The sequence below is a fragment of the Cnephaeus nilssonii genome, assembly GCF_951640355.1.
Source record: "Cnephaeus nilssonii genome assembly, chromosome: 19".
NCBI classification, from domain to species: Eukaryota; Metazoa; Chordata; class Mammalia; order Chiroptera; family Vespertilionidae; genus Cnephaeus; species Cnephaeus nilssonii.
In genome coordinates this window covers 34,985,847-35,000,040 of record NC_137090.1, presented here as the reverse complement: position 1 = coordinate 35,000,040, position 14,194 = coordinate 34,985,847, and the positions used below count along the sequence as shown (strand labels likewise).

Here is a 14,194-nt window from a genome sequence, read left to right as displayed (position 1 = left end):
TCTCCTGCACGTCCCCTACTGGGGATCAAGCCCAAAACCCGGGCATATGCTTAACCGACTAGGGCAGGAATCTGAATTTTTAACAGCACCCCAGGTAATTCTGATGCAAGCAATCTGCAGGCCACATCTTGAGATATAATGCTTTGTAACAGATCTATTCCCAAATTGTCCTTGAATCCCAACCCAAGCACCTTTGGACTTTGGAGAATCTAGGACCAAATTAGCCAGCCCCCTTTGCCAACCTCAATATTGAGTGTCCTGGAGGTCATGGCTTGGATAGTCAGGAAGGCAAGCTGCAGCTGCCCCGGCAGTCAGCCCATGCCCGGTGAGGTTAGCCTTTGCTGATCCGGCAGGGAGAAAAGTGAAGGAAGCTAATGTTTAACGCACCAACTGTGGGCCAGTGAGCCTGGTACTGTGCTAGGTATTTCCTTCTTTAATCCCTACAATATGAATTTATTATTCATTCAATTTTGTAGATGAGGACATTGAGGCTCAGATATGTTAAGTATATTCATCAAGCTCAGGGCTGGTAAGAGCTAGAATTTGAATCCAAGTTTGTCTAAATCAATGGTTCTCAACTGGGGGCAATTCGGAATCCCAGGGACTACTTGGTAATGTCTAAAGAGACTGTTGGTTGTCATGGGGAAGGGTCAAGTTGTGTTGCTAATGGCATCTAGTGGGGCAGGGATGCTGGCCCCCACAGTACAGCCCCACAGCAAGAAATTATTCAATTCAAAATGTCAATAGTGCTGAGATTGAGAAACCCTGGACTGAAAGCCTGTGCTTTTGCCCTAGGGTGGGAGGGTGAGGGGATGGAGACTTAGCAGAACAAAAGAGAGACTAGCCTACCACAGGGCCTTTGGGTGGAAAGGGGATTCGACTTCTATGCTAAGGATAATGGGAATGGGTCAGCTGGTGAGCTTTCTCTTCCTTCCAAGCTTGGCCAAGGCCCTGATCAGTTTCTCCCAACCTTGCCAAGTCATTCCTGGGACTTCACACTAAGCTTGTCCTGGAGTGACCCTGATTCCCAGCTCAGAGCTGGGGCAAAATATTTACTTAGGTCTTCCTGCGGGGCTTCCCAGCCAAAGCCGCTGGTTCCTGGGGCCAGTACTGTTCCACCTGCAGCCCCGGGGAAGCGCCACATTAGCTCCCTGGCTGTAGAGGGTAAGAGGGTAAAAACTGAAGCAGCCCAGGCGGCATCTAAAAACAGAAGTGGAGTTAGAAGCAAGGCCAGGGCGGTTCACTTAGCAGGTCCCGGTCTGGGGAGGAATAGGGCAACTGGAGCAGGGAGCACAGGGCAGCCGGCCGGCCGGCCCGGGGAGCAGGGTTCTGACACCCACGAGGCTTGCTTTCCACAACCGTTCTCCTCCTCTAGGCTAAGTCCGAAGCTTCACTGGACTTTCCCCAGTACCCATTCCTGGACCCCCCCCTCCCCCTCCACACCCATCCAGCCTCCATTCTGGGCCTCCCCAATACTGGCCTCCCTTACTAGACCAGGGAGGGTGGGTCTGAGCTGACTGTGCCGACAGGAAATACCTCTGGTTCCCAGCTCAGAACCTCTGAAGAACTAACCAGCAGGGGGGAAGGGAGAAAGGAGGGAGGCAGATGGTGACAGTGAGAAAGAGGGAAGAGGGAAGAACATACAAGCAGGTACCCCATATTTGGGGTTCTGTCTCCTTCATTCCCTCCCCACCCGTGGTGGGGGGAGGAGAGAATAATCAGATGGAGTAGGGCAGGCCAAGAGGAGGATGTGGTAACAGCTGATTTGTCCCCTGAGGTCACACTTTCCAACAGTCAGCTGTTACTGGGGTGGAAGGCAGAAAGTTTCCTTAAAGGCACAATGTTCTGAACACAAGTTCAGAATTGTGGTGCTCCTAGAAACCATAGCAATCACGTGGCAGAGCCCGTATTTAATACAGAAGGAACTATCTCACACTCCAGCCAAATCCTTTCAGCTCAGTTAACCTCACCCCCAATTTGGAGCCCATGGAAAAGTCATGGATCCTTGTCTACGCCTTTGGGTTCAGTTGGGAAGGGGGAAGGGCGAGGGAGTGATGCTATGGGGTGGGTCCCAGACTCGCCCCTTTTAATAAGCAGTTCAGCAGCTTTTGCCAAGTCACTGGGTTCCTTTCAGTTTTTGCCCATCCCCCGCCCCTCTAAACCCTGATTGGCTCCTGAGGGAAGGAACAGCCTCCTCATTGGTCTCTACCTGAAATCTCTTCCCTAAGTAGGTCTGAGTCAGTGCAAAGCTTCTGAAGGGCGGTACTGAATGGGGGTATTAAGGCAGAGGATGGGGTTGCCGGCCAGTTGTACTTTGACACGGCCATCCCCTAGTTTCTGACCAGAAGTCTTCCATCTACCCTCAGGTGAAGACTGTACTATGAATCTTTTTTATTTGGGGGGTGGGGAGGGACGGGGAAGGGATGGGGTAAGCAAACCATTTTATTAAGGGCCTTTGGGGGAGGGTCGAGGGCTGGGAGGATCATGAGAGCGATGTCCTCGGCCCGGCTGGGACTTCCCCAGCTTCACAGCCGCGAAAAAGAATGAATCTTTTGTTAGGAAGCGGCTCTATCCCTGCGACTGGGACCAGACATCGCCAAGGAAAGTCTCCTGATCAGGAAGCCTTCCCCACACCCGCACCCCCAGGAGGGGTGGACTAGATCTCTCCAGTGAAAGCTGGGGCTTGGAGAGGTGGGCAGTCGTCCCTACCCCAAAAGCCCTCAGGAGTTCCCATCCGCGGAAGAGTCTGCTGCCCTGGGGACTGATTTCCACCTTCAGTTCTGCCCACTCCTGCTGCTTCGCCGGCTCCACTTTTCCTTAGAGAGCCTCCTGCAGAGGTCAGCGAATCCATTTTGGGGTTGTCTAAAAGAAGCACTCACGGCTCCAAAAAGGAGGGGCTGTAGCCCTTTAAGGATTTCGCCGGGGATGGATTCAGAGATGATTTAAAAATGCCAACTCACAGAGCGCTCTGAATTCTGGGAATGGGGGGTGTCCGCTTGAGAACTACACTGACCAGAATGCACAGCAAACACACACGCCTTTACTTCCTGCTGCTCTTTCGGACCCCGGTTTGACGTAGGGCTCTTCAAAGCAAGTAGCCTAGCGGAGGGCCGAGCCACACCTTTCACCGATTGGCCAGCTCTTGAGTTGGTGGGTGTGGCTTAGTGCAACTCTACTTAGGCAAAGGGGTGGCCTCCTTGACAATCAGAGCTAAGACAGCCCGAGAGGCGGGATCAGGGCGAAGGGCTGGCGCCCCCGAGTGGGTGTGGTCACGCTGCACACCAGTAGGCGGTGATTGGCCCTGGGCGGTGCAATCGCAACTCGTGCGTCACTACGCCGCCAGCTGATCGGAGACTGGAGCCGGTGTGTGCTGGGCGCTGGGAAGAGAGCGCCGCCGGCCGTGGGGCACGGACGCACTGATTTGCTCCCCAACCTTCAGCACCCCCACACACACCCAGCACCAGGTGGGTGTGAGCTGGGGTCCTGGCCGCACTGGAGGGAACCGTGCTAACGGGGTAATGGGGGCAAGTACGGTTCTGGCGGCCACACCCTGCCCTTCCGGGGGAGGGGAGAGGGGGCGGCGGAGGCAGGGGCGCTCCGGGGGAGAGGGTCCTGGACTGGCTGGAGTAGTGTGTCTGGAGGTTTTTTAAAAAAGAGGCCGAGACAGGAGTCGTGGCGGAAGGTCTTGCGGAGTAGCTGGGAGTAAGGTGAGGGGCGGGAGGGCGGTGAGGGGCGGGAGGGCTGGGGGCGGCTAACCTCGCGCCCTCTGGTCCGAGGATACGGGACCGACCACTCAGCCCGGAGAGGATTTGGACCGGGCGGGAGGCGGTGGAAGTGCTTTGCTCCTACCCGCACTCACTGAGTCGGGGCCAGCTAAGTACCCTGGCAGGGAAGGGGTCTCTGGGCGGGCCGGCCCCTCCTCTCATTCCCTCCAGGGGATGTTATGTAAGGGGGGAGGGGAGAGGAGTAGGGGGCGGCGGTGCCGGGGCCTTATGCAACCCAAAGGTTTAGGGTTTCACCGCGGTTGGTGGGGGGAGCGGGCACGAGGAAGGCCTGGAAACTCTACCCCCCCCCCCCCCGCCCCAGCCTCACTAGCCGTCTTGGGCCGAGAGAAGGTCACCTCTGCACCTCCCCCAAGCCTGTCCGGTTGTGGGGGCCCTAGCCCAGGCCTGGCCCCGACCGCCTGGGAAACCGGCTGGCTGGGTGGGGCGCCTGGGTTAGTCATCACTGGGCTCCCTCTCTCCCCACCTCTCGGCCAACTCTTGGCCCCTCCCCGTGGCCTCGGGCTAGGCTATCGCCCCCACCTCCCTTGGCCCTAGTTCCAGCCTCCAACTCTTTTGGCCTGTCATCCTGGCTGTCAGACTGGGCTGGAAGCTGTCAGGGTGCCAGAAGGTTGATGGAGCAGCTGGTCAGAGGGTCAGTGCCCTGGACCCACCCCGCTCTGCAGCCAAGGGCACCTGCTTGGCACAAACTCTCAGTAGCCGCTAAGTCCTTTGGGCTGACCAGAGCTGGCTCCGACAGACGGGAATGGGAAGGAGTTGGGGACTGGTCACTTGGGAGAAGGAAGATACCTCAAAATTCATGCTTTCCAAGAGGGTTTTGTAATTTGAAAACCTCCCAACCTTACCCTAGTCTTTTTTACCCTCTAAGCATAGAAATCTCAAGGCAAGACCACCTAGGCCACTCCCATTGGCATGGGCATGCCCTTGGGCTGAGTGTGTCAGCACAGACCCGCCCTCCCCAGCTCACTGCCCCCAGGCCTGCCACGCCCCCAACCCCCTCCCCGGGCCATGCTGCAGGGCCCGGCTTTTCCTGCTGATTCATGCGTTGGAACTGTGGGGGCGGGGCTTGGAACTTGGAACAAAGTTCAGACTTGGAGGGGCCGGCAGACAGCCTGGAATTCATACCAGATGTACCCGGAATGCGCAAGCGGAATGCTTGGCATTTGAGAGTCCAGGGGAGGCTGCCCAACCTCCCTGCCTAACCTCCCTCCCCTCCAGCCTTTGGTCCCTGGTCCTCTCCTCACAGTCCCAGGAGCCTCTGCTGACCTTCCCAACGCTAGACCTCCTCCCTTCCTCACTCTTCCCGGATCCAGGCCCCCAAAACTTTTTCCAGCTGGGCTCTCTGGGAAGAAGTCAGTTGGGCTGATCACAACTCATTTCTGGACCTGAGATACAATTTCTCACCTAGTACCTTGGAAAAGGGAAGGGTGTGTCCGGGGTCCCAGGTCCTGACTTATCCGAGTGCTGAGTAGGCTGCCCCCCACCCCCACCCCATGTGTGGCTGGGGTAAAGGGGGTGAGAGCCTGGGTTTCTGCAGTTCTGGAAAGAGGAGCAAGGGAAATATGTGTAGAGCTGCCTCTTGCTTCTCACTGAGCTCCCGCAGGCCCAGGCTAAGAACCCTTCCTTAGGAGGTTGAGTGTCTGCTGGAACTGGACTTGGATGGACAGTGTCCCTGTGACATGGCCCTTGCTCAGGTCTTTCCCATTTTTCTTCCCTTTGCCTTTAGGAGCCGGTACCTCCCACACCCTCACCTGGCTGAGCCGCAGTAGTTCTTCAGTGGCAAGCTTTATGTCCTGACCCAGCTAAAGCTGCCAGTTGAAGAACTGTTGCCCTCTGCCGCTGGCTTCGAGGAGGAGAAGGAGAAGGAGCTGCTTTCCCCCTCATCTGGAAGGTGACAGAACTGGGGCGGGGAAGGTCTGGACGGCAGGAGTGATGATGATATGTTTCAGGAAAGGGAACCTTGTTCAGTTGGAGAGCCTTCACCCTGATTGGCGCAGCAGGAGAGAACAATTTTAGAGACCCTGACTGAATTAGGGAGTAGATGTCTCTGACCACCCAAAGTTAGTCTTTGTGTGACAGTGGGAGGAAGTGGAGCAAAGAAAACCCTGTCTATCTCTTTATCCAGATGTCTTTCTTGACCCTCCTTCCTGATCCCTCATTCTTTCCACTGGCCTTTCCAGGTGCGGTCCAGAAGGTCATACTGAAACTGCCATCTCAGTAGTCATACCCCTGCTCTTACCTTCCCCTGCATTTCCTTAGACTGGCCCAGACTCTAATTCAGGGATACTTACCTATATGTGGCACCCTTAGACGTCCGGTCTCAGCTTCTCCACCTACCTGTGAGATGGAGAAATCACCCAGTTGAGTGTGCTTGAGGAAATCAGAAGCCCATCTGTGCAGACTCAGCTTGGGGTGGGAATAAAACAGCTTTTCCCTTAAGCTATTGCCCCTCCCCCCTCCCTGACGGTAACCCCAGAGATAGGGGTTCGGAGGGTTGAAGGGGCTCAGTCTCTACACTGACTTCTCATCGTGCAAGGGTGGCCCCAGGCATCCTCTGCCACCCATAATAGGACTGCGGCCCCTGATGGCTACCACTGCTCTTCCTCCTCACTTTACTTTCCAGGATGGTGTGTGAAACTCAACTCAGGCCTGTGCAGGCAGAAAATTCTCCCCTCCAGCAACCAGGAGAGCTGAGTTCTGGGACTCAACCCGCTTTGGGGCATCAGGCAGTGTACACCTGCCATCCCCAGTTCCTGATCCAATCTCACTCTCTGGCTCAGGCTCTGGTGTGGTTCAGCCTTGGCCTAGAATCCCTGCCTGAAGGTGGCTGCCTTCAGGGGCTGCAGGAAGCTGTTTGTTCTATTTTGGGGGAAGAGGAGCTGGGTCCTATTACCCAATTATGAGAAACTCAAAGATTTAGGGGAGAGTAGACCATTAAACCCAGCTCTTCCACAGCTTAAGCCGGATGTGTGTGGGACTGTGGTAGAAGGGGGTAGGTAGACTGAGTCCACTCAACAAAGATCACTCTGTCCCTGGACATTGCTTCCATCCTTTCTTCCCCTCCTCGCTTCACTGGCCACAGTGTTTCCTTCCAGCCCTGGGTGTGTGGCTCTGCCATCCTCACCTATCATGGAGCAGAGATGAGGAGGAGCATCCTGGGAACACAGGCAGGCGGAAGATCAGTGAAGGACAAAGCCTGGAGAGCACAGGACCTGTCTGGGCACCCTGCAGAGGGGGGGCATAAAGGCCAGGAGCACCCCAGGAAGAGGGAGGACACCCAGCCTCCAGGAAGGACAAGCTTCCCGGCATCTTCAATCTTTCCACCTCCTTCAGAGATGTGGGACCACATTAAAGTGTCCTGTGGCTTCATCCTCCTACTTCCACCTCTCTCCCACCTTGTAATTTACATATAAGCAGCTTCAAGGAACAAGAGCCAGCTGTGAAAGGACATACACAGGAAATTCATAAAATAAAAGCAAATGGATAAAACCATGAATACAAATGTGTACTTCATTATTAATTAAAGAGAGGCAAATATAGCTATAACCATTTTTCTTCTTCCTTTTTTGTTGTTGAAAGTATTACAGATGTCCTTTTTTCCCCCCCATTGACCTCCTTCACCCCATCCCCCAAAGCATTTTTCTCATAGCAAGCTATAACAGAAAAAATAAGACCCAGTTGTTGGCAAAGGAGTACTAAAATAATAATCACATACATTGCATAAAGGGGTACAAATTGGTACAGCCTTCCTGGATTTAAGTTTGGTAATATGTATCAAACATATTACTATGGCCTTTGACCTAGTAATCCTACATTTGGGAATCTAGCCTAAGGGGAAAAAAATTAGTTATAAGATGTTCATTCCAGCATTGCAATAGAGAAGCAATTGTCTGGGAATTCATTTCTGCTGCAAAGAAAATTTGCAATATCTATCCAGATGGTGGAGTACTACACAGCCATTAAAAGTCATGTAAAAGAGCCCTAGCCCGTTTGGCTAAGTGGATTGGGCGTTGGCCTCTGGACTGAAGGGTCCCAGGTTCAATTCCAGTCAAAGGCACATGCCATGAAATCAATAAACATATATTTTTGAGAGTCATGAAGAATATTTGGCTGAAAAGAAAAATGTTCTTTAAATATTAAAAAAGGTTATAGCCCTGGTCAGTGGCTCAGTAGTTCGAGCATCAGCCGGTGCACCAATGGGTCTCTGCTTCTATTCCTGGTCAAGAGCACATACCTGGGTTGCAGGAGGCAACCAATCCATATCCCTCTCCTCTCCCTCCCTTCCTCTCTCCCACTCTCTAAAAATCAATGGAGAAAAGACTCTCGGGTGAGGATTAACAACAAAAAATTAAAAGGTTATAAAAATAGTGTATATCATGTGATCTCAATTTTGTTTTTTAAAATATAAGTATATACTTGGATACAATACATGAAACAGAGATTGAGGCTACACTATACTCCAAAGTGTTAATATTTGGATGGTGGAATAAAGTAATTGTAATTTTCATGTTGTTGTTTTCTGTAACTTACAAATTTGCTACATTAATTGTGTACGGCTTTCATATAACAAAATTTAAAAGAATCAGTGTAACTTGAAAAAAAAATTTTTTTTGGAGAGATGGGTGTGGAAGAATGAAGGGCTGTCCCTAGCCCCTTGGGTTTAGTGGGGGTTTGGTGGGAAAAGAGGGCTGTGAGAGGGATGGGGGAGCAGAATCATCAATCGGCTGCCTCCTAATCAGCTTAAGAAATTCATTCTCTGGCAGTAGCTGGAATCGGCCAGTTCCACGTACAGGAAATGGCTCTGAATTTCTGGCTGGCAACCAGCTCAAGGTGTGGAGTAAGATGGAAAACAGTACAAACTCTTCAGGAAATAGGGGTTGGGAGGGAGATTTTCCTTTACAGGCTGAAAGCTTCTGGAATCCTAACAGTCTTGCTGCGGAAAGCACGACGCGTCTCTGTTTTCTCTCTGATTCTGCCCACACCTTGTGGTGACTCTGACCTCCCCTGGCCTCCTCGGATTGGGAGATACTCTATCCACCCACCAGGGACCGCCTCGGGGGAGGGGTGCTTCTCAAGACCAGAGTGCCGAGTGGTTCCCTCGGCCTCCCCTTCCTCACAACGAGGCTCCTCTGCAGGGCACCCTAAAAAGGTCGAGGGAGGAGTTTCCAGTGGGCCCCGCCCCCTCCCAAATGGAAGCTGCAAGTGTTCTATTGAGAGGCGCTCTGGAAGGGGCAGGGCTCCTGGAACTGTGGGGTTGCTGGGATGCGCTGTGGACCTGGAAACCTCCGGAGGTGGAAGGGGTGGCTGGCTCCAGGGCAGGGAAGTGCCCTCTCCCCCACAGTTGAGACGGGGGAGGGGGTGGGAGCAGTGCGGCGTCGAGGTTTGAGCGAGTGGCAGCCGGTTTGCCCCGGCCCCTCACCCCAGGGCCGTGTGGGCGGGGTGGGAGGCCTAACCAGATGGTAAGAGTTTAGAGTAGGGGAAAGTTAGTGGGGCGGGGCCCCCGGGAGTGTCAGGTGAGATTAGTGACCTATTTCTGGAGCCCTAAAAAGTTCCGGACTCGGGGAGTCGGGGAAGACCTCGGTCGACTTCCCAGAAGTCAGTCCCCTGAGCTCCGTGGCACGGCCGATCCCGGGAGCCCCCAACGCGCAGTCGGTGGCTGGGGCCGGACGCGGTCGGTTGCCTTGGCTCCGGGGGCGGTGGCCGCGCGGCTGCTCCAATCACGCTCCGGCCGAGAGGTCGTGGACCAGCCCTGGAAAAGTTCCCGCAGACTCCCGAGGCCGGGCGCGCCCGGGAGCCCAGGAACCCGGCCCTGCCGGGCCGCGGGTCGCCGTCGCTGGAGCGGGCGTCGGATGCGTCGGGGGCGAGGGCGCAGGGGCCCCAGGAACCGGTCCGGACCTAGCCCGCGCGCCAGGCCATGGCGCCCTCGGGGCTCCTCGTGACCGGCGCCTCCTTCGCAGCCTTCCGGGGGATGCACTGGGGGCTGCAGCTGCTGCCCGCGCCGGGATCTGCGGCTCCGGACCGTTGGAAGTGGCGGAACATCTGTGTCTCCCTGGTGCACAGCCTGCTCACCGGGTCCGGGGCGCTGCTCGGGTGCGGGGCTTAGAGGTTCGGGAGGTCCCTGGGTGAGGGCGAGGGATGGAAAGCTAACGGTGGAAGACCTGGCGGCACCTTTACAAGGGATGATGCTAACCCTTGAGCGTCTGAGGCTGGGATGGGTGGACGGACGGGCGTGCCCCACGGGAGAATCCGGTCTGCACCAAGCTCACCCCATCTCCTCTAGGCTGTTGCTGTACCCTCAGATGGCCGCCGACCCCATTCACGGCCACCCGCCCTGGGCCTTGGTGCTGGTGGCTGTATCTGTGGGTGAGTCTGCAGGGAAGGCTGGCCAGCTGCGGGGCGGGGAACAGGCTGCCGACGGCGATTGCAGGCGCTCTTCTGTCAGCCTTCCTGAGGGGAACGAAAGAACTGGACGAGGTAGGGGCTGGAGAGTTCTCTCCGGGCTGTACCCCAGCTGCCACCCTTCCCCATAGGTTACTTCCTGGCCGATGGAGTTGACATGCTGCAGAACCAGACTTTGGGCCAGGCCTGGGAGCTTCTCTGTCACCATTTGGTGGTGAGACTCAGGGAGAGGCGAGGCAGGAAGGGAGGTGTACCAACTGCAGACCCCAATCTCTCATCCGCTTTATGTCCTACGACTCCCCAGAGAGTCTGACACCCACCCCTCTCTCCCCTGGGCTTGATCCTCCCAACCCTGGGCTGAATTGAGGGGCGGGGATTGACTGCTGGCACAGCTGGGAGTCTGAGCTCTGCCTCAGGGGCTCGCATTCCCACAGGTGTCCTGTGGATTGCAGAAACGTTAAACATGGAGCTTTTCTGAGAAGGAGGGAGCCCCCGTATTGGGAGTGGGGATGGGGCATGAAAGACCAGGATGGAAGTTGGGGGGGGGGGTGTTACTATGCAGATGCTGCAGCCCCAGAGAAGGCAGCCTCTGGCCCAGGCTGCTTCCATCCTAGGGAAAGATGGTTTCAAAGCCATTCAGGCTCCTGGCATAGGGTCAGCATAAAGTTGGGTGTTTTCAGGGAAAGAATGCCAGGAAATGCCTGGGAGGACTGGGATATTAGGACATGATGGGTGGTAGGTCGTGGGAGGTCTTCTAACCTTTGGCCCTTGCTCCCCAGGTAGTGAGCTGTCTCGGCACTGCCATTCTGTCCGGCCACTACGTGGGCTTCTCCGTGGTGTCTCTGCTCCTAGAGCTGAACTCCGTCTGCCTGCACCTGAGAAAGTTGCTGCTGCTTTCTCACCAGGCCCCGTCCGTGGCCTTCAGTGTGGCCAGCTGGGCCACCCTGGCCACCCTGGTCCTCTTCCGCCTGGCACCACTGGGGTGGATGAGTCTGTGGTTGATCCAGCACCACCACCAGGTGCCTCCTGCTCTGGTTGTCCTTGGTGGCACCGGGCTGGCCACTGTGGGAGCCTTGAGCATCTCACAGGGTGTTCGCATTTTGATCAGTGATGTCCTGCGGTCTCGGCCTCATTCATCCAACCTGGGGCGCAGGGAAGCGAGGGTCACCAGGACATGTGACGGTGAGCCTGCCACCAAGGATGATTCCCCTCTCGGCCTGAAAGACTAGGGCGAAGCCTCGGGTTCTTCTTCTGCCAGTCTTGCGGGACAAGGAGATGATGGTCTTCAAGGCACAGACCCCCCATTGGGGTGAGGACTGGACTGGATTTTCAGTATCTCAGTTCCTCTTCCAGCAAATTCATACCCCTCCCCCACTCCTAGGATCTGAAAAGAAATGGTTGGGAATCTGGGCTATTGTTCATTGCATTTCCTCATCAGATAACCGTCCTCTCCAGAAAACTAACTCAAGAGGTACAGCCAGTGCTACCAATAAAGGGTGGCAGGACCCATGAAACTGAACGTAACAGCCAAAGGAAACAGAATCCCTTTGCTTTAGCACAGGGACGGATGAGGGAGGGTGAAGTCTCACGGGGAGTAGAGACCTGGTAGGGAGGGGGTAAGGCCAGAGGGAAGAGATCTCACCTATGACCAAATTCTGGCAGTGGGAGGAGAACACAACAGGTGCTCTCTGCAGCCAGTGGTTATGTAGACATGCCAGCTGCTAAGAGACCAAAGACCTGGGGCATAGAGATTGCTGCTGATATTCCTGGTTCTCAAAACCCCACTGTTGTGTTTGTACTTAGCCTGAGTCCTACTGTGTCCAGCATCTGCCTTTTTGAAATTTATTTTTAGAATATCTTGACCTTTTAAAAAAAAAAAAGACATATTTTTAGAGGAATGAACATGGGGCTAGGTCTCTCTTCTTTTTATTTTATTTTATTTGGTTTTGAACCTTTAATGAGAAAAACATATTTATCAAGCTCAAGAACACTGTGTGGCGTGTCACTGGGTCAAGAGCTGGGAATACACGTGACAATAGGTCTCTCGCCTTAGGACAGAGCTGCAGTAGGGACTCGAACACCCATTCTGGGTGCACAGTGTAGGGTCTTCCTAGGCCCAGGGCTTCATGGAAGAAGAAGCCTAGGAAAGGCTTCCTTTTGGCTGCAGGGCGATGAAGTCATTTGCAAGCTCTCCTTTCTCCCCTGCCACTTCTGCTGCATTTTTTCTTTTGTCTTGATTTATGGATTTTTTTTTTCGATGGAGAGAGAGAGAGAGAGATCAATTTGTTGTTCCACTTATCTATGCATTCAGTGGTTGCTTCTTGTATGTGCCCTGACCAGGGATCGAACCTAAAACTTTGGCATATCAGGACGACACTTTAACCAACTGGCCAGGGTTCCATGGCTGCATTTTTTTTTCTATTGCATAAGACCCCTCCCTTCTTCAGGCAGAATATCCAGGTTCCGGGGAGTGTATAGCAGATTAAGGTTGCTAGTCTACTAAACAATGGACAAGAGATAACCTGTAATCACCCCCAGAAAAGATGCATAAGCAAAAGCAAGACACAGGGAGATTTAAAAAAAAAATTCCTGCCAAAAAGCTGAGCTAAAGAAAGACGAAGCGGATGTAGAGAAAGACGTACATAGATTGAGGGAAAGACAGGAAGAAAGAGGATTCGCTGCACAGAAGAGACAGAGGCAAAGGGAAATGGAGTGCAGGACAGAGGATCCTTGGCAGAAATATCGAGAAAGACTGTTACAGACGCTTGAGATAAACCCAAACCGTAGACTTGGTAAAATGCTCCTAAACAAAGAGAAAAATAAAAATAAAGAAAGGCTGACAGGAAGGGACCCCAAGGGTGGAAGGCACAGATAGTCTAGGCAGTGATTTAGTGAGAGTGAGTGACAAGGAGGGACAACCAGGCTCAGGAGAGACGGAGGTAATCTGGCAGGCTGAGAGATGAGCGGAGTGAGAGCAGAGAGAGGGGGAAAGAGATGAGGGGGATTTGCCCGGGGAGCTGAGACACAGAAGAGCGGGAGGTAGAGGAGGCAGTCAATGAAAAGATTTATTGACAGAAAAAGAAAGCAGGAAATATGTGGTGTTGGGAGACAGGCAGAAAGACAAAGGACAAGCAGCGACAGTGCAGAACAAAGACAGACTGACAGGGACTGATAGGCAGAGCCCGGGAGGAAGATGGGAAAAGTCAGAATCAGGGATGTACACTGAGATAAAAGAATAGGCGAAGAGATGGGGAATCACAGAGAGAACATCGGGTAGGGGGCAGGATTAAATCAACATCCACAGGGAGGAGCAAGGGAAAGGAGGGGACGCACATGGAGACAGAAAAATACATAATAGAGATTAAGGGGGAAATATGAGAGAGGGGTTGTGAGAGATCCCTATCAGAAAGTCGTTAACACTGAAGCTCAAAGGAGAAAAAAATAACAGGCTGAGGAGCAGACACAAGCAGAAAAGGAGAGCAGAGGGTTTCAATGTAATCAGACTAAAACTGGAGAGGCACAGGTATGGAAGCTGAGGTAGAAAAACAAAGTAAAATTCTGTAGTAGTATCTTCAAAACTCTAAACGGAGCGCCTTGATTAACAAAAACATTGCCCTTCAGTTTAAAAACAGAAAACCACGAAATATGACAAACTTTAGGAGCATGTCATAAATTCATGCTCCAAGTGAGCACCCTCTTTGGTAAGACTTGATAGTATCTTTAAAGGGTGCCCAAGAACTAGACTGTCAGGGAAATCCGGCTGTTTCTGTGGTTAACTAGTAAAACCCATACAGGAAGGGTGAGATTAGCTACTGGTGGGGCTAGACATCAGTGGATACCTGAAGAATTTGGGATCACACACACATAACCCAGTGAAACTTTAGGCAGAACTGGATTGTGATTATAATTGACTAAGTGACATCTCATCAACTAGAGCAGTTATAGATCGTGTGGACCAGATATAGACGATGGGAATCAGAGAGGCCTGGCCAATTAGGACCCTGGAAAAGAGA

General features: G+C 53.5%; 1 protein-coding gene and 1 long non-coding RNA gene across 4 annotated transcripts; both read left to right on the top strand.

Moving 5' to 3' along the window:
* The first annotated feature begins 2,272 nt into the window (after positions 1-2,272).
* Positions 2,273-7,278, top strand: LOC307115090. Of its 3 annotated transcripts, XR_013815069.1 has the most exons (4): positions 2,273-2,366; positions 2,560-3,464; positions 5,509-5,673; positions 5,963-7,278. It is a non-coding gene; the product is annotated as an uncharacterized lncRNA (long non-coding RNA). The 3 variants fall into 3 exon arrangements; XR_013815070.1 differs by lacking the exon at positions 2,273-2,366 and having other exon boundaries at positions 2,377-3,515; XR_013815071.1 differs by lacking the exon at positions 2,273-2,366 and having other exon boundaries at positions 2,384-3,464.
* A 2,418-nt stretch (positions 7,279-9,696) lies between these two features.
* Positions 9,697-11,726, top strand: TLCD2 (TLC domain containing 2; the record flags this gene model as incomplete). Its single annotated transcript, XM_079799156.1, has 4 exons — positions 9,697-9,872; positions 10,063-10,145; positions 10,313-10,395; positions 10,961-11,726. The coding sequence occupies 4 exons, from the start codon at positions 9,697-9,699 to the stop codon at positions 11,408-11,410; spliced, it is 792 nt and encodes a 263-aa protein (XP_079655282.1). The 3' UTR covers positions 11,411-11,726.
* Positions 11,727-14,194: the final 2,468 nt, after the last annotated feature.